Raw genomic sequence first — 19,763 nt, forward strand, 5'->3', positions numbered from 1 at the left:
ACTGCAGGACACTCACAAACACACCAGGGCCAATTTAGAATCGCCAATCCACCTAACCTGCATGTCTTTGGATTGTGGGAGGAAAATGGAGGGCCCGGAGGAAACCCACGCAGGACATGCAAACTCCACGCAGGGAGGACCTGGGAAGCGAACCCGCGTCTCCTAACTGCGAGGCAGCAGCGCTACCACTGCACCACCGTGCCACCCCTCTACTGTATTTTGTATTCAGTAATGAATTACTTCATTTCTCTTTAAATAAATTTTTGGATAGATCAGTAAATCAAGAGATTGTTTTACTACATTACAAGTGACAATAATTGAGTCAAAACATCCAAGAAAACGTTAGTCAGATAAATGGATGTGCTCAGGTCAGGATGCATTGCAACTGCATATACTTCAAGGCTGTTTGTATCAGATTGCATCTCTAGTTAGGATCCAACACCCAAACTAAGAAATTTAGCTTTGTTCAAAACTGAAAATTCCAGCCTTGTGCCCAGAATAGGCTCTGGTCTCCCACGTTCCTGATCTGAATTAAGTGAATTCAATATAGTTATACAGTATTTTGGACCGCTGACAGCTAATAGATAGTCCAGGGTGGAGTGACCTCTAGTGGTTTTCACTCTGACTGGCCATAGTAACTGAGATGAGGAGAGACATAGTAAGTGGTATTGCATGCATCTGTTACTAGGCAATTAGTCCAGAACAACACAAAATGTATTATGTATGTGCAAGCTGGATAGGCATATTGATTACATAATCCCTTGTGATGGCACTCGCCGGAAAAGGAATTATATAATACTGTATAAACTGATTCCTTTATTTTGGCAATAGTTGGGATTTTTATTATTTCTCGTGTGATGGCTATTTCACAATTCCACAGTAACCTGCAAATGTCAGTTCTCCTAAAATAGCTTTTGCTTAAATATTTTTATTTAAAAAAAATAAACATTACAATGATTAATTACTATATATCATTAATATGATATACATTATTTTTTCCATTTGATATTTACTTGTGTATATATAAAAAAGGAATTGAAATTTGATTGAAAATATCTTAAAAAGGACTCAAGAAATGAATGAAGCATCATGTCTTTGGTGACAAATATCTAATTTACATTTCATTTGTATCACAGTGTTAACACTGCTACATTTGAAAATGAACTACAATGTTCACTATCAAATTTTATTATATTGTTTTTTTCCATATTTATCAAACTGTCTTTCTTCCTGTCAAGGGAAATGACTTGTAAATACTAATGCCATTGTAAGCTTGCACATTATATATGATGCCTTTTGGTATGGTTTAATAGCAGTTTAATCCAAATGTGCCTGTTGCTGAGGGTTCAAGTGTTATTTATTAATTCATTGGACTGCTGTACAATCAGATTCAATCATGTTCGCCCTTATTCATTCCTTCATTCTTAAACTTGGTTAATCTAATTCTGAGTCAAGTGGGGCCACAGCCTATTCCTGCAGTATCAAACAGAAGGTGGGAAGCAGTACCTGACTGGAAGTCAGTCTATTGAGGCGTGTGATAAATTATAAGTCACAAGCAAAATGCTTAGCCGCAGATGTTGTGAAAATGAGCCAACCCCTTCAGCCAAGACGGGACTACCCTGTTCCCAAAAAAGTTGGGACATTGCGCAAAATGCAATCAAAAACAGAATGCAATGATTTGCAAATAATACAAACCTTACAGTTAATTGGAAACATTACAAAGACAACATATCAGATGTTGAAACAGCCCCATTTTTGCCTAATGCAGGATTTCAGCTGCTCAGCGGTTCGGAGTCTCTGTTGTATTTTCATTTCATAACGCACCAAATGTTTTTAATGGATGACAGGTCTGGACTGCATGTGTGCCAGTTTAGCCATGCTGTTGTAATATATGCAGAAAGTGGTTTGGCATTGTCATACTGAAATAAGCAGGGCCTTCCCTGAAAAAGACATTGTCTGGATGGCAGCATATGTTACTCTTAAAGCCTTGTATATCATTTAGCATTAATGGTGCATTCCCAGATGTGCAAACTACCCATGCTGTGGGCACTAATGCACCACCCAATACCACCATGAATGCTGACTTTTGAAATTTGTGCTGACACCAAGGCTCTCCTCTTTACCTCAGAGGACGCAGCATCCATGATTTTTAGATTGTCAGATCACAGTTCAGTTTTCTACTTAGTCTCCGTCTATCCAGAGAAGGTGATCCCTTCTTTCCATGGCAGAGTTTTAACTTGTATTTGTGGATGCAGTGACAAACAGTGTTCATAGACAACATTTTTCAGAAATGTTCTTGAGACAATGCAACAATTTCCACTACGAATTGTGTCTGTTTTTAATTCAGTGCCGCCTTAGGGCCCAAATAGCCCTTGCATACAGAGATGCTTCTGGATTCTCTGAATCTTTTTATGATATTATGTATTGTAAATGATCATATCCCCAAATTCTTTGCAATTTTAAGTTGAGGAGTATTATTCTTAAATTGTTTAACTAATTACTGTGCAGTCTTTCACAGAATGCTTTACCCCTCCCCATCTTTACTACTGGGAGACTCTGCCTTTCTGGAAAGCTGTTTTTATACCAACCATGTTACTGACCCGTTCCCAATTACTCTAATTAGTTGTGTTCCACCAGGTGTCTTTTTTGTGGCATTTCACAATTTTTCACATCTTTTGTTGCCCTGTCTCAACTTTTTAAAAACGTGTTGCTGGCATCAGATTCAAAATGTGTGTAGATTTTTCATAAAACAATAATATTTCTTAGTTTCAACATCTAATATGCTGTCTTTGTTCTCTTCTTAATTAAATATGGTGTAACCACAAGGGGGAGTTACTGACCCCTGAACCTCAGAAACAATATCACCCAACACAAATCTGGATTTAAAACAATGGATTTTTATTGTAACTGACCGTTATTCCATTGCACACAGCCATAAATACAACAGTATAACTAAATAAATGTCTTCCTCTCCTTCCACTCTTCCAGGTGAGTTTTGCATGCTGCCTATCGACTGTGACTCTTCAATATAAGATGACAGGCTCCTTTTCAAGTCAGGCCCGGAATGACTTCACTGCATGCTGCGAGCACTTCCGGGTCATGTGTAAACCAGTGCTGTCATCCCCAGGCAGTGCCATCTGGCAGCACTAAAGGACGTAGACAAGTCTGTACTTCTGTACTTTATTTTCCATGCAACTGCGCGGGTGTCCTAATTGTGATCAGCTTAGAGGAACACTGCCACCTTCCAGTTAGACCTCTTATATCATTGAAAGATGCTGAGAAATTAATTCACGCTTTTGTTTTCAGTAGACTAGATTACTGTAACGCACTCCTCTCAGGACTACCCAAAAAAGACATAAATCACTTGCAACGAGTGCAGAATGCAGCTGCTAGAATCCTAACTAGGAAAAGAAAATCCGAACACATTTCTCCAGTTTTGATGTCACTACACTGGTTACCTGTGTCATTCAGGATTGACTTTAAAATACTGCTTATGGTATATAAAGCCTTAAATAATCTCGCTCCATCTTATATATCGGAATGCCTGACATGTTATATTCCAAATCGTAACCTTAGATCTTCAAATGAGTGTCTCCTTATAATTCCAAAAGCCTTCTGCTGTTATGCACCTAAAATCTGGAATAGCCTGCCAATAGGAATTCGCCAGGCCAATACAGTGGAGCACTTTAAAACACTGCTGAAAACACATTACTTTAACATGGCCTTTTTATAACTTCACTTTAACTTAATACTGATACTCTGTATGTTCAATTCATCATAATAACTATTCATAGTGGTTCTAAAATCCGTACTGACCCCTACTCTCTCTTCTGTTTCTTTTTCCGGTTTCTTTGTGGTGGCGGCCTGCGCCACCACCACCTACTCAAAGCATCATGATGCTCCAACATTGATGGACTGAAAGCCAGAAGTCTACGTGACCATCATCATCAGGTCCTTCCATGAAAACCCTAAATACAAAGAGGACTGTTTGATTTATGTTAGGTAGATTGCCCAGAGGGGACTGGGCGGTCTCGTGGTCTGGAATCCCTACAGATTTTATTTTTTTTCTCCAGCCTGTCCACCCTGGCCATCGGACCTTACTTATTCTATGTTAATTAATGTTGACTTATGTTTATTTTTTATTGTGTCTTCTATTTTTCTATTCATTTTGTAAAGCACTTTGAGCTACATTTTTTTGTATGAATATGTGCTATATAAATAAATGTTGATTGATTGATTCCATGTGGGGGAATGAACTGCTCCCGGTATTCACCTTCCCCCTGTCCATCCATTATTCCTCGATCCTAGCCAGGACGAAGATTACAAGGTGCTCCAGCTGGACTGTGTTGCCACTCCTGTAGTGCTTCTATTATTTCCTCCCAGCCATTCTCCATGGCACTTGCAATGAATGGGTTTAAATAATTTGCAAATCATTGCATTCTGTTTTTATTTACATTTTACACAGCATCCAAATTGTTTAGAAAAGGGTTGTTTAAACCCTCAATACCTTAAAAAAGGTGATTTCATTCAACTCAGCAGAGTGCATAGAGAAGAGAGCATCACTTGAAATTAAGAGGCACTTGCAAAAGAATTCTTTGATTTACACAGAGAGGATGGGAATCCAGAACAAACTGCTTAGTGGTGTATCTTCCAACAGTTAAAAAAAGAAGGATAAAGTATGGGTGGAATGGTGGGCACAGTGGTTAGTGCTTCTGCCTCACAAATTCTAGGTTTGAATGTCAGATTTGTCACTGTCTCTCCTCTAACATGCCAACAACATGCTAAGATAGCGGGTGATTCTTAATTGACCTGGTATCAGTGACAGTGTGCCTTGTGATGGATCGGCATACCATACGGAGTTCATCCCTGCCTTACACCCAATGCTGCATATAGAGATTAAAGCCCACACAACACTTGATTGGACGAAGCAGCTTTAGAATTTGAATGAGAGGATGTGATACCTTAAATAATTAGCTATTAGCCAATGAAAGGAAGTGAGGGGACAAAGTGGGCTCTTTTACACTTTTATTAGACTTTGTAACACTTAACCCTTGTTATTTATATTTTTACTTTGTATTTATGGATGGCTTTTAAAAATCTGTTTTATCTTATAGAAATTTACAAAATATTTTTAATTGAAATACCAGTGATTACTACCAAATATTCCTAGTAGGAACTGTTACCTGATGCCTCTTACCTCTGGAAAATCTTGCATATCTTCACTGTTGCTTGAATCCTGATCTGTAGCTTTCTGGTCTGCTGCCTGGGAATTAAGGCTCAGTGTCACCTCGTAGCATTCTTGAATATCTGACAATAACACCACACCAGAATGTATATTTTATTTCAGCTCGCTTAAGATAGGACACTAGCAAGAAGTCAAAGTGTCTTTAACCCAATAAATGGAAGCGGAAGCCCTCCGGTTCAGTCTTCAGCTTGTGAACACAAATTTATTGTGTCTTGACCACTGTTCTTAGAAAAAAAAAATCCTTCCACCTCTTTAAAATAATCCTACCTCTAACACTAAATTCACATAATTCTCATTCTCCTTGCCTGAAAAACAAAAGGGTTAAATCATGCACCAGACCATAAACTGGGAAACACAGGTTTGAAAATGCAATGATGGACCCTTTTGTGGTGGACACCACTGTAAGGAGCTTTCAAATAAAAAAGCTGTGATACAGTTTGCATTTTATACAGTTTTAATGTACTGGAACAGAACAGACAACCTGGTTTAAAAGCCAAACATCTTAGCCACTAGGTCACATATCAGAAAACTAGATACATTGTTAGCTTGGTTCCATCTTCATTAATTCATATTTTTAAATTATATTTATACATAAAATTATGAAAACTATAACAGCAGCTACCATGTTAGATTATACTTTGTTCCTATGGAACATTTTCAGATTGCTAGATGCTTATGAATGGCACATATAAACAATACAGGCTAAAGAATGACAATAATAATTAATCCATAAATATATTTCTAACCCATAATGGAACTCTTTTCAATTATATGAAAGGTCTGCATTTTGACAATTGAGAACCGCAAAGACCTTTCGCCCCATTAATGCTTTCCAAGGACATTTTTTCTTTGTCTTGTGTTTCTTGGACCTTTGCTCCACCTGCTGGCCTGGAGAGTTTATTTCAATTACAATTTAGAAAAAAATGGCCAACTTAGCTACAAAGAGTCATAAACTGGGATCTAGTTGACAAGGAACAATAACTTTGCATTGGTGAAGAGCAATGCCAACATTTACAACTGTTCTACACATGGGGCACTCTCCATATTCTCTTCTAAAGTAAAATGATCATTACTCTAATCACTGGTTCCCCATGACAGTGAACTAAATAAAACAGATCATTTATTACTTTGCTTATTTGGCTATCATCCAAGGCAACTTAATGGATCAGGATATAAGTATGATGTTCCAGTAAAAATATTCTGTGGCCATACTTGGGTCTGTTAACTAAAGAAAGCTGTCATCATTTGACCCCATCACTCATAATTAATAAAAACTGCACTCTGATAGACCCCCAACACTGCCCTTTGTGTTGGCCCTATACCCTTCTCACCACAGACGCACGTTCAGCGTCCTTATCAACACTGCAGACCACACAATGAGTTCTCTGTTTTCGAGTGTTATGGATCAGAGTATAAACAGAAAAGATAGACTTGCATAACAGATTAGCATTTGTGTTTAATCAGCAAGCATTGGCAGTGAACTGGAGATAAAGGAATGAAGCGCTCAGAGGAGAGGTTGAAGGGGCCACATTAATCCCACTGCTGTGGGAATAAAGGCTTCTGACTCATCCGGCTATTGTGTGTGTATGCGTGTGTTTGTGTGACTCAATGTGTGTATATGCCATACAGTAGAAGCACACTTTATAAAAGGCAAGAGATGGTTTGTGTTGTTGTTGTTCTGTTTTTCTTCACCAATGTTGCTGTATCCTTCTTTATTTGTTTTATGTCTGTTCCCAGGGCTTCAAGGTTTCCAAGGATTCACCTCTCTGCTTGCATGAAGAAATGGAAAATTTATCAAATCTCTATTTAGTATTTCTAAGGACTAACTTAAAAAAAACTCACAATCACATTGAAAGTCAAAACGTTTATTGAAAATGTATTTATTTATTGTTAAATAGATTTGTTTAATATTTGTTTTTAAACAATGATGTATACTTTTTTTTTCTCTATATTACAATGTTTATGTAATGAATTACTGAAGTTAAAATAATTATGAAACACAGTGTGAGTGCCATGCTGGATGGAGCAGCATCCTAACCTGGAAGGAGGTCGCAATGGAAGGTCTGGGGTGGACCAGGATGGGTGTGGGTGTCTTTCCCAGAAGGGAGTCCTGCGCTGAAGGACAGGGGGTGTCTGTCTACCAGGGGAATATTTTACACCTGTACACAAAGTGACAGGATACCACTGGTGGAACACCCATATGGATACCCACAGGGCAGGCTGGGAATTGAAGTCCCATGAGACAACCCAGTTGGGGTTCTTGTGTGCCACCATTGGGAGCTGCAGTGGATTGCTATATGATCTTTGAAGGACTTCTGGCTTCAAAGGGTGCTTCTTTTTCTGCTCATGCCTCAAAGGTGCTGGATTCAGCACTGAATGGTGGCTGTAGGTTGACCCTCATTGTGTGTGACAGGCTGGCAGTATTTAACAATTCAGTATTCTTTGGGTCACTCGCTCCAAAAGGTGAACTTTAGTTGTGTTAACATTGTAACAGGTCTTACATTAGTACAACTGTTACATGATGTACAAGATACGTGATGAAGTCAAAAAGGCCTATGCTCACCCAGACCGACTAAGTACTCATTTGCTCAACAGTATATGAGAATGAGGCTTGTTAAGAAACCCAGCAGCACCAACGCCTGAGCCAAGCATCTTGGCTGGGCAGCAGGAGTATGGCAGTGAAGCACTGACACAAATTCTGTCCGGCACACTGATGAGCTGAACATGTGATATGATGTGCCCCAGCAAAAAGCATTCATGTTCTTTGTGTAATGTACAATGACTCCCAGTCACCTGTATGCACTTTGTTATAAAAAATGTCTGGATTTTAAAAATAAGGTTGCCTAACATCAGTATGCAGCACATTCCGAGACAATGATAAATAAAAAGCTAGATTCTGCCAAATATGTATCAGTCCCTGACCTCCCTACATGTACATACGATTGTCTTGCACCAGTTTTAACAATTTTGAAATTCTCTTGTAAATCCATAGACACAGAAAAAACACCCAGTAGTCTTAATCTGTAGTTTCATGCTTCATTTTTCAATGGACTGCATTCTAAAAATTTCTTTATGGACGCCTTCAGCCATGTTAGGTCTATTATCAAAATCATTATTTTACAATTACCTCCAGTGTTACATAGTCTCCCCTGAAATAATTATGAGTGTCAAGTCATCCTTTATTTTGCACATCTATTTATGCGTCTACCTTTAAAAGGTACAAGGCAGTACTGTACACCATACACACACTTAGCAAAAACAATCAAATTTGAGCCATTTTGGTAAGAAAAGAAAAAACCTGTGGGGGGGAAAAAGCACATAAGGGGAGAACATGCAAATGCCACACAGACCACGGACAGTAGCCAGGCTAGGAACTGAACCAATGTTCCCCTAACCACTGTGCTACCATACAGTATTTATATGAACACAGATTCAAAAAATCTTCTTAATTTCTACATTTCTGTTATTAAACAAAACTGTCTAGGAAATGCCAAACAGCTATAATAAAAATAAAAAGCAACAAGCTGCTCATAGAAAAATTAATTCACAATTAACTGAGATTGTTATCACCCCTTACAAACTTTTTGAACAGCATGAAACCTGAACTCATCTGCTTAACTGAAGTACTATTGCAAGATTTTGATAGATGGCAACAAGAATTTGCATAATTTACTGTACAGCCAAACACTTTGTGCAGTAACCAAATAGCAATCATTAACTTAGTAGGAACTCTGCAGTTGGTTTAAGTTGAACTCTTGGGTCCTCATCTTTACCTGCTGTTCTGACAAGTTATGCTGAATAATCTAGCTATGTTCTCCAGCAAACAATCTGGAGAGTGAGCCATTAAAACCCAACAGATTTTCTTACAGCCTATATAAAAAATTGTACAAAACAATAGTAACTTAATATAATATTCCGAAACCCGTTTAATCCAATCGAAGGATTTGGGGGTGCAGGAGCTTGCCCTGGAAATATTGGATACAAAGCAGGAAGTAGAATTGGATAAAGCATCAGTCCATGACAGGGTCCTATACAGGATTTGTTTATGCAATTAACAAATGCAACATATTTATAATAGCTTTCTTGTTAAACTCTTTTTCACTTTGTTTTGCACATACCAAAATAAGTGTGATATGTTAAATAAAGCTGCGGCGGGGGTTGTTTCCTGCCTTGTTGGCTGGGATTGGCTCCAGCAGACCCCCGTGACCCTGTAGTTAGGATATAGCAGGTTGACTAGTGGATGAATGGATGTTAAATAAAGACTCTAAATTGGGCCCTTATAAGTGGTTCTGCCTTGTGATGAACTGGATGAGACATCATGGGTTGGTTTCCTATTCCTAACTCTGCCTCTCCACTGAGACCTTGAATCGTATTAAGCAGGTTCAAAAATGGATGAATGAGTTAATGATCAAACTGAGATGGAAGATACATGCTCATCTGGAAAAGCATGATCATATTTTGCTTGCATTGTGACAGTTGTAATACAGATGCCATTAGTCTATAATTTTAGCTATTCTGATTGTTGTGTTAATGTAAAATATAGTGGTATTAATAGCTGGAAAAATATGCAGCGGTAGTGGTGTATTTTCTACATTACCTTTTGGGTTGTAACTTAATTCACATCCCTGAAGAGGCCCTGCAGAGCATTTGTAGAATTAAGTTAATCTTACTTCCATGTGTCAATAGTACTAGGGTGTTGTACCGTGTTAGCCACTGTCAAGGAAATCAATCAATAGATTATTTTTATTGTATATGGCACTTATTGCATCACTGACCATCAAACACAAACATATAAAACAAAACAACAAGAATGTAATCAATCAGTTGTAACTACATATGGTGCCATACCACTGTACACTGCATTGTCCTGTAGCTATATGGCGATCACTGGACTGCAACTTAACCTGCAGATGAGCCGCATTACATTATCACATAATAGTAAGTTGAGAAGTAACTGGTTTATGGACTAAAATAACAACAACAACAATAATAAAAATAACTAGGGACTGTATTAACATTTATTATTATTATTATTATTATTTTTATAATGTTCTTTTCTGTACTATTTGTTCCATCTCTGGGGATGGGTCCACACCATGGTGCTAAGGCCATACAGGCTGATGCTTAGTACCCTCCTTAAAATATGTGTTATGCTCAGCAGAGCAATTATTATTATTGCTTATGTTGTTTTCATTGTTTTTATTAAGGGTGGCATGAAGCATAGTGGTGTCCACCAACAACCTGGTTGTTGTCTGTGGAGTGAGGGCATCCTTCTCATGTCTACCAGTATCAGCTCTTGTGAGTGAGAAATGGACTGGGGCCTTTTTCATGGTTGGTTTCTGACTTGTGCCCAGTGCTGCTAGGATAGGGTTTGGTGCCCAACAACACTGAATTGGATAAAAGTGGGTTTAAGAATGTTACAATTATTAATTGTGAAAATACTATTATGTGATCTCTTCACTGAGAAGACTGTGCATAATGACAGAATGTTTCTACCTCTACCCAATTGTACAATGAAGGATCCCACATTTCAGTAAAACTAGTGTGAAAGGAAAATAACAAAACTCCAGGTAGAGATGATTTCAGGGACAATGCTAGGTATTAGAGGAACAAATAAGACCCAAGGCAAACCCTAACACTCCACTGCATTTTTTTTGTTACAGTATTTGCATGCACAGCTAAATTGTAGCTTTTCTTTTGTTCTACTCTCATTTCTCACAACCACAATTTGAAAACATTTTTACTTTTATTTTATTTCCCACTCTCCCTGACTCCCATTAAACTTGGCCAATAAGCCTTCAACTTCCTGGTCTGAATTTATTGTGATAATCGCTGCTCATGATCTTTTCAATCGTATTCTTGAGTACATCAACATTTTCGGAATCATTTCCCAGGAACCCTTTAGCATTAAACGTCCTTTAGAAACACGATTGATGTAAGGCAACTTCCAGCATTCCTGCCTGCCCTAAATTTAAGGTGGCAGAGTTCTACCCATCCCAAGTGAGATCTGTCTCTTCCTCTCTCTCCCTCACTTCTGCCATACAATGACCATATAATAGTTGTCTCCTACCAGTCTAAAACCTGTGCTTTATTTCCAGTACAAACAAAGCACACACAGGGGTCTCCAGTCCAAAGAGAGACCCTTGTCATTCCACACTCTGTAGCGCAATATTAATCTCTCCTTCACAGTGGGCCTGTCCACTCTCCAGTGTCATCCTATTGGTATACTGATCCCACGGTAAACCCTTGCCATCCAAGCACTTCTACGTTGACAACAAATTTAGCATCAGTTTTAGAAATGTGATTTCCTTTGTAAATATTCAGAAGATTCAAGGATATGTTTAACACAGTGCCTTTATTATCTATGCCAAGGCCATGTGGCTCTTCAACTTGCCCTAAGAACATGACTGTCTTTCTTAAAGCTGTGACTAGAATCACCATTGTACTATTCTAAATTTTGCTTAGATATTCCACATCAAATAATTAAATGATGCATCTCTCCCATTTGATTTTCTTAGCAAATAAACAAAAAAAAAATGAAAACTTAAATGCATGAATCACTTGATTCTGGAGTCTATGCAGTTGAAAAATGCTGCTTTAGATATGATATACGGTAGCCAGCCATTCTGGCATGTGTTAACAAAAGATTTCTCTTCAATGTAGGCGAGACTTTCCACAAACTGCCTAGTCATGCAAGTGCTGGTGACAGACTTTCTTGTCCCCTGCTTTGTGCCAGGTAGTATGTGAGTCTTTGACACCTACAACGCATACATACAAAATAAATGAGTCCATTCCATATAAAGTAAAAATGATAGAGGCCTGCAGAAAAATCAAAGAAACAGGATAAAATGTGGGCTTCCAGTATTTCATATATGCACGGGGAACAAATCCTCATATCTGTGCTTATTCAGACATTGGGGTTTACATGGTGCTGTCAAAATAAAACTCAGCCATCATTTACAGCCCGCTAATGTCTCTGCATTAGATACATGATTAGGCAATTCATTCCACAGATTTGGCACTCTGTGTGAAAAGAGCTTTTTTCTGTTTCTAGTCTGCACTCTACTTGAGCTGTGCTTCAAGTCAAGTGCTTGATTTGTTCTTCCGCTGTTTAATTCGAAGCAGCTGTGTGGGGTCAGCATCCCTGAAATCTTCTGTCATCATATGTGGAGCACCTCAGCCTAAATTGTACCTGTTTAGGCTGTCTATGCATTTTTTCCTACTGTTTAATTGAATATAAGGTCACAAAATCAGCAGACACAAAGACTGAACCTGCCCTGAATTGGAATTTAGCACATTGCATCGGGTACAAGCCTTCACTGTGGTTCAGCATTCACTCACTAGTCAGCCAGACAGCGAGATGGCCAGCAAACATGCCAAACAAACATGTAACAAAATTCAGAAGAGAAATGGAGACCCCAATTGCTTTCAGGTGACAATCCCTTTTCTTGGAATCCCAGAATTTCCAGTCAGGCATTGACTTTTTGTTATAATCACCAGCAAATGGCTTTTATTGCTCATTCAGTGTACAGTCCTGGAATCTTCTGATTATTAGTATCACATTTCTGAAAAATGGCTTTACATATTTACATATGTTTCTCTTTTTTGGTTACTCTGGCTGGTTCTATATGTTCTTGGGTGCACAGAACGATTTTATAACTGCCAGGGGTAGCTGAGTTTCTGCATGAAGGATTTACAAAATAAAATTCTATTTGCTTTCAGAGAGCAGAAGCTCATTTTTTTAGGGATCTGTGGTTAAGACAGGAAACCATGGAGACACTGGTTTTTAACAGCAAGAGCCGAGATATCTGGTTTGCTTCTTAAAAAAATGAGAAGCAATCATTTGATCATCGGTTGTCAAAAGATCTTCTCTTTATATAGGGCCAGTTTTACTTTAATTGCCTGAGCTCCTGTATTAGTGATGCAACAATTAGTATTTTAATAGTAATCCTACTATTTTCAATAATCGATTTATAACTTGTATCAATGAAGTGAATTTCTTCTCCGGTCATTAAAAATGGTTCAGTATCTGCATAGTGCTTGCCTGTTCTTCCCATGTTTATGTTGACCTTTCTTCAGTTACTCTGATCTGACACAGACACCCACAAACATATCAGAGGACATAATGAACTGAACAAAAAAATAATTGACTTTGGTATGAAAAGCCAGTAACTGTTGTGGCATGGGACACCTCTGTTTGTCAGATAGATTCAGAAAATGGAAAACCAACAGCCAAGCATTCATCAAAAAATGCTTGTCTTTACTAAGAAAAACATATAAGAGAGTAATGATCACAGGAAAAGTCGAAATTTTACAAATGAAGAAACAAGAAACAAAACAAACCCCAAGTATTAGGTGGGGAGGCTTGTGCCTCAAACTCCAATTTGCTTTTCCCACTCACCCAGTGATCACACTCACTCCTATTCTCTCCCAACACACCCTCAACTCTAACGTCACTGAGCTGCTGTAAGGGATAAAGTTTTAAACCACATCCAGAAGGTTAATACAAGGGTCAGAAATGCCCGGTAAATGTCATCCAAATATAACACATCTGACAGCCCCAGATATCCCTGTGTTGCCAGGTACACTTTGCAACAGGGGTCCTCAGTCACAGTCCTGGAGGGCCGCAGTGGTTGCAGGTTTTTGTTCTAACTCGGTTGCTTAATTAGAAAGCAATTCTTGCCAATAATTTAATTTCATGGCTTGTTAGAGCTTTAACTCTGCTATTTCAGGTAATTCTCATATCCCAGATTTTCTTCCCCTTTCTAAGGATATCATCCAAATGATTTGAAGGCTAAAATGGATAGTAATTCTCATTCGTTCACTTTTTTCTCTTCACTTTCCTTCCAAGTATTTAATTAAACCAAATAGTGCACGATAACTACACGCAGGTGTAAATGGAAACAAGCTAAATGGAGAAATGTTGGCTTCTTTTGTCATTTGCATTTTATTGCTAAAGAGCCATTTAAAACCAAGAATATAGCCATTTAAGACTAAAATAAGCAATAAGGGCTCAAAATCTTAATGAGCGAGACAATAAAGTGAAGCAGAAGTGTTACTTGAGCAATAAGTACTTTTTAATAAGCAACTGGGTTGGATTAAAAACCTGCGGCCACTTGGGCCCTCCAGGACTGTGATTGAGGACACTTGCTTTACAATTTAAGAGCCAGACACTGACACTATGTGCTCTCTCTAATATGTAGCCATGCACCACCTTATCAAAGTCAAATCATTTTCCTGCCACTCAACAGTTTGGGGGGAATTCTCCTGGATTTCTTCCTGCCCCCCTACACATTTTGAAGACATACAACATGCCTCTTGACTATATGGCCCTACAGACTCAATCCTTTGTCAGCCTCCACTCTGTTCCAATTCGTCCCCTTGCCATCGGGGCAAATGGTCACAATGATTACAAATTAGAACTTCATAAACTACAGTTTAAACACAGACGTCATATTTAATAAGTGCACACTATATCCCATGTATTAACAAAATCACTTTAATAATGCATTTCAAGCCTGACTATATGACACAATGAAGTCAACAAGCTTGAATGAGGAAAACAGTACTGGTTCCACTGTTATTGACATTGTTATTATTGAAATATTGCTTTCATCTATAAATACTGATTTTTATAGACCATTTTGATGTTTGATGACCTAATCACATATATGCTTTTTTGAGATTAAGCTAATAATTCTATCTTAAAGTGGCTGCACTACAGTAAGCAGGTGAACTGTAAGCTTGCATAACACCATATGAACGAAATGGAATCTCCCTCACTGAAAACTGTTATGTTCCTCTTAAAATATATTTGTGTGATAAATTATACCACATCTGTGTCTGTCTGTGTTCCATTGTACTGGAGCATCTTAAACGAACAGTTATCAAAAGACTGCAGCTTTCTTATCATGGGACTTCCTTCCTGAAACATTAACAGACCAAACACAGAATGCTGCTGATGTTCTATCAAATGCTGAATTGCTTTGGTCATTTAGCTCTCTAACTGACTGCACTCTGTAGGTTCTTTGATTGCACTGATAATTACTGGTGGCCATGAAAACAAAAATCTTTAAATAACTATTGCTTACATTACTCAGAGATCGAAGACTGTTTAATCTCTATGGTATATAGACAAAAACAAACTCGTATCCACCATTGATTTCATGTTGTGACAAAAAATTATCAGCTTTATGATTCCACTTGGTATTTACAACATAGGATGCTTGTTCATTCATATTTACTGGTTATAGTCATTTCCATTAGTCATTCAGTCATTTCCTTAACCGGCCTATAGTCTCATACTGGGTAGCTGGGAGCAGCACTTTGAATTGGCAGCATTGGGTGCAAAGGCATAAACCAGCTTTGGAAGAGAGACTCTTACACTCACTCAGAAGTGCCCAGTCTAGAGGCAACAATTAACCTTATCTGCACATCTTTGGGCAAAGTCCACAATGACAATGGACAGGTTGACAATGGGGAGCTGTAAGGGATTAACACTAAATACTTCACCACTGTAATGCCCAGATCATTAGCATAATACCGATTACTATTATGATTTTAAAATGACCTAGCACCACTTTTTGAAACTAACTTAAGTGAATTCAGGATGAGGGGGCAGCCAGAATCAATACAACAAATACCAAGTACAAAGCTGGAGAAAATGTTAGAAGCATCAACTAACTAATCTGCCTATATTTGGAGTCTCTGAAAATAAAAACAGATCAGATCTGTAATATATGGCCACATCCGACACAGGTAACCCGTAAAGAATGACAATGAATTTTACAAGCATTTTAGAGTTTGAACCAAGTCAAGATCAAGGACAGTAGAGCAAACTACTAAATATCAGAAATGTACCTGATCTTTGAAAAACAGGATGTTCTGTACTGTGTACTGTGTGCATTGTATTATTTATATACAGCCTGTATTGGCTGGTTTTTTGTGTTCCAACATGCTGCAATGGGAAATAATTAAGATGACTATAAATTAAACTCCTGTGTTTTTTTTTCTCCCAATATAAATTCATTCATTCATTCATTTATTCATATTTCACCATTTATTTGAACTGGGTTGTGGGGCAACAGTCTTAACAGTATGGCCCATACATCCCATTCCCCAGATATACTTGCTAACTCGTACTATGGGATCCTAAGGTGCTCCCTGGTGTCTTCTCCCAGCTGGTTTTGTCCATAAAACCTCCAAAGGGAGGCGTCCAGGATGCATCCATATCAGATGCCCAAACCACCTCTATTGGCTCATTTCCCAAACGTCTGTGTTTTTCACCCTATCTCTAAGGAAGAGCAAAGCCACCTTGCGGAAAAAGTTTAGTTCAGCTGGTAGTACTCAGGATCTCATTTGTTTGGTCATTACCCAAAGCTCATGACCATAGGTGTAGGATAGGGATGTAGGTCAACTGGTAAATTGAGAGCTTCATCCTCCAACTCAGCTCCTTCTTCACCACTACAGCTTGGTATAGCAACAACATAACTGGGCTCGCCACTCCTATCCGTCTGTCAATTTCGCCATCTCTTTTCCCCTCACTCATGAACAAGACCCCAAGGTACTTAAACTCCTCCACTTGAGGAGTTTAAGGATAGGACTTAGGATAGGACTTAGATAGGACAGTCCACATATTTCCTACTGAGGACCATGGTCTCAGAGTTGGAGGTGCTGACACTCATCCCTGTCACTTCACACTCACTTGTAAACCATCCCTATATGTGACTGAGTTCACAGCCTGATGAAGCTAACAGGAACAAAAAACAGGCCTGAGAATGCCCTGTAAAAGCACTAATGGTAAATTCAGGCATACTGAAAACATCAAAAACCAATCAGTTCCAGGCACACTCCCTTAACCTTTTTTATATTTTTACATGTGATTGATAATAGTAAAGCAAAATAAATCAGAGGTGGATCAGAGTTCTGCTGTCTCAATGTTACAAGAGATTTATGTTTGAAATTTAACCCTGTTACTGTGTGTGTGAAGCTCACACCTGACTTTCTCAAGTTACACCATTTTCATTTTCACATGACAATGATGCGCATGATTAATTAGGGAGCCTAAATTTTCCCAGTATGAGTCATTGTGGATGTGTGTGACTCTGTCCATCTTCTTATTAGGTATGGGTTAGGGTCAAGTACCCTGCAAATAAGGATTTTTATAAGTTTATTATAGTTTTGCCTTTTTATATTAGTTTTATTTCTGTATTTTTTCTGACCTTACCTCGAAATTCAGTTTAGTTTTCCTTCATTGTATATTTTTAGTTTTAGTTTTTATTTCACAAAGACATTTCTATTTTATTTTTATATCTATTAGTTTTAGTTTTTGTTTTAGTAATTATGGCATGGAGCTTCTACAGCGTTTAGTTTTGTGTCACAATCAGACAGAACTGTACACTTAATAGATTTGGATATGAGTTTAATGTTAGTGGAAACTTACTACACTACATGGTTTACTATCTGGTTTTGTTTTTGTCTGATAAAAAAAAAGCATAATTAAAACTAGATACTGAATATGAACAATTTTACACAATTTTATAATTTTTAAATTATTTTCTCATGAAAATCACAGCGACTTAGAAAGAACAGGACTCTTAGACTTGAATTAGTGTGCAGACCCCACCTAGCTGTATTGGGAGAAATAAAGAAAAACAAGCATGTAGTGTCAAGATTAGGGGCAGTGAGACTTGAATAGCCCACCATAAAGGACAGTAAACCCATAATGAGCAGAGCAAAAGCAGGTAATAGGAGTACAGATAGGCATAAAATGACAGAGACAGCGTCTGAGTTTAAGAACAATATATACATTATCTAAACCTGTTTATCAGGGCAGGATCGCAGGAAACCTGGAGCCTACTGCAGCAGGTTTGGATGTAAGGCAGGAAAAATCCCTGGTATGCAATATGTATGATATGGCTGATGTTAAGAAACAAAAAGAATATGATATTTCAACTATATATTTTGAGAGAGAGAGAGAAAAACATTGAAAAAAGGGAGACAAATATATTAAAATATAATTCTGCTAATAGATTGCTTTCACAAATTAGGTATTTTGAGTTGTGAATATGAACTAAAAAAGATAAATTAATAAATATAGAATAAATACAAAAACCCATTAGTATGTTTAGTTTTTCATCACTTGGCAGACTCACTTCTCCTACCTACCCTTGTTTGTATCGCTTCATTGTTAAACAATGTTTTTAAGTAAAAGTGATTGGTCAGCAACAACATACTGATCTTGTATAATGACCTTGTCAGTCTCTCGATCAGTGCCATTTTATGCTCCAAAACCAGGAGTGGTCTCCCCTAGACTTTCTTTTATACTCAGATATGGGGATGGATGTTTGAGGAGTAAATCGCAAGACAATGATTATATTTTTATATTATGTACATTAAGGAACCACCAACAAAAAATCTAATCAAATTAATAATATATTGAATAATTATTATAAAATAAAGTTGAATAAATCGGACTCTGCTGCTGAATGAATAAAAAAAGTCAAGTATGTGTTCAGGTAAAGTACCACTTCCGGTTGATGGATTTGGATAATACAGATCAACAATTGTGGTGTAACAACCACATGCCGAATTTCATCCATCTATCTAGTTGCGTGTTTGAGTTATCGTGTTTACACACACACACATACACGCACACACACACACAATTCCAAAAAACTGTATTTTTGGACTCAAGGAGGTCTATAACGTCAAGATTCATCAAAATATCGAGGTCGAATTTTTTCATGATTTCTATACTTCAGATATCCATCCATCCATTATCCAACTCACTATATCCTAACTACAGGGTCACGGAGGTCTGCTGGAGCCAATCCCAGCCAACACAGGATGCAAGGCAGGAAAACAACCCTCTGGCAGGGTGCCAGTCCACTACAGTACTTTGTATATGACAAACTAAAAATTATTTCTCCTGTGCAAAGTGGAAGGTGAATTGCTGTCAACAAAAAGCAGTCACCTGTGAAATAAACTGAAATGTTACTCACTCGTGATTTTTCTGACCATATGGTGATTGTTTTGTTGACCAGCACATTCTGATTTCAGCCGCTTTAATTACATTTTGATATACAACAAGCGCAAAGAAAGGCGGCACGTAAATCGATTTCTATTTCACACGCTTTAAGCACCCGCATTCAGCTTACTCTGTCACCGCAAATACCGTGTGAACAGCCGCCCTCTGTCACCAGCCGCTGTTCACTGGATGAATATGTGTGGGTGGCACGTGGTGGATGACTTTCTGCTTTAGAGTTAAAACTTACAAGGGTTAAAGACTAATGGCAAGAATATTTATTCAAAAATGAAAACTAAAAATATTTTAGTTAATTATTATTTTATTTCGTTAGTCTTTCCAGCTACTTTAATAGTTTTGTTTAGTTTTAGTTTTTCACTAAGGTTTTGTTAATTATTTTATGTCAGTTTATGAAAATGTTTTTTTAATAATACTTTCAGTTTTGATTTTAGTCTTCGTTAACTATAATAACCTTGGTATGAATAGAAATAC

The 19,763-nt window shown here is 37.8% G+C and overlaps 1 protein-coding gene across 2 annotated transcripts in view; it reads right to left on the reverse strand.

Annotated features, from left to right (window-relative positions):
- dlg3 (discs, large homolog 3 (Drosophila)) overlaps nt 1–19,763 on the reverse strand; it is a 360,488-nt gene that overhangs the window by 329,999 nt on the left and 10,726 nt on the right. For both annotated transcript variants that reach the window (XM_039766116.1, XM_039766118.1), the window contains exon 3: nt 5,198–5,307. In XM_039766116.1, the coding sequence (XP_039622050.1) occupies nt 5,198–5,307 (110 nt within the window). The remainder of the gene's footprint in view (nt 1–5,197; nt 5,308–19,763) is intronic.

This window comes from Polypterus senegalus, chromosome 10 (assembly GCF_016835505.1).
Source record: "Polypterus senegalus isolate Bchr_013 chromosome 10, ASM1683550v1, whole genome shotgun sequence".
Classification (NCBI taxonomy): domain Eukaryota; kingdom Metazoa; phylum Chordata; class Cladistia; order Polypteriformes; family Polypteridae; genus Polypterus; species Polypterus senegalus.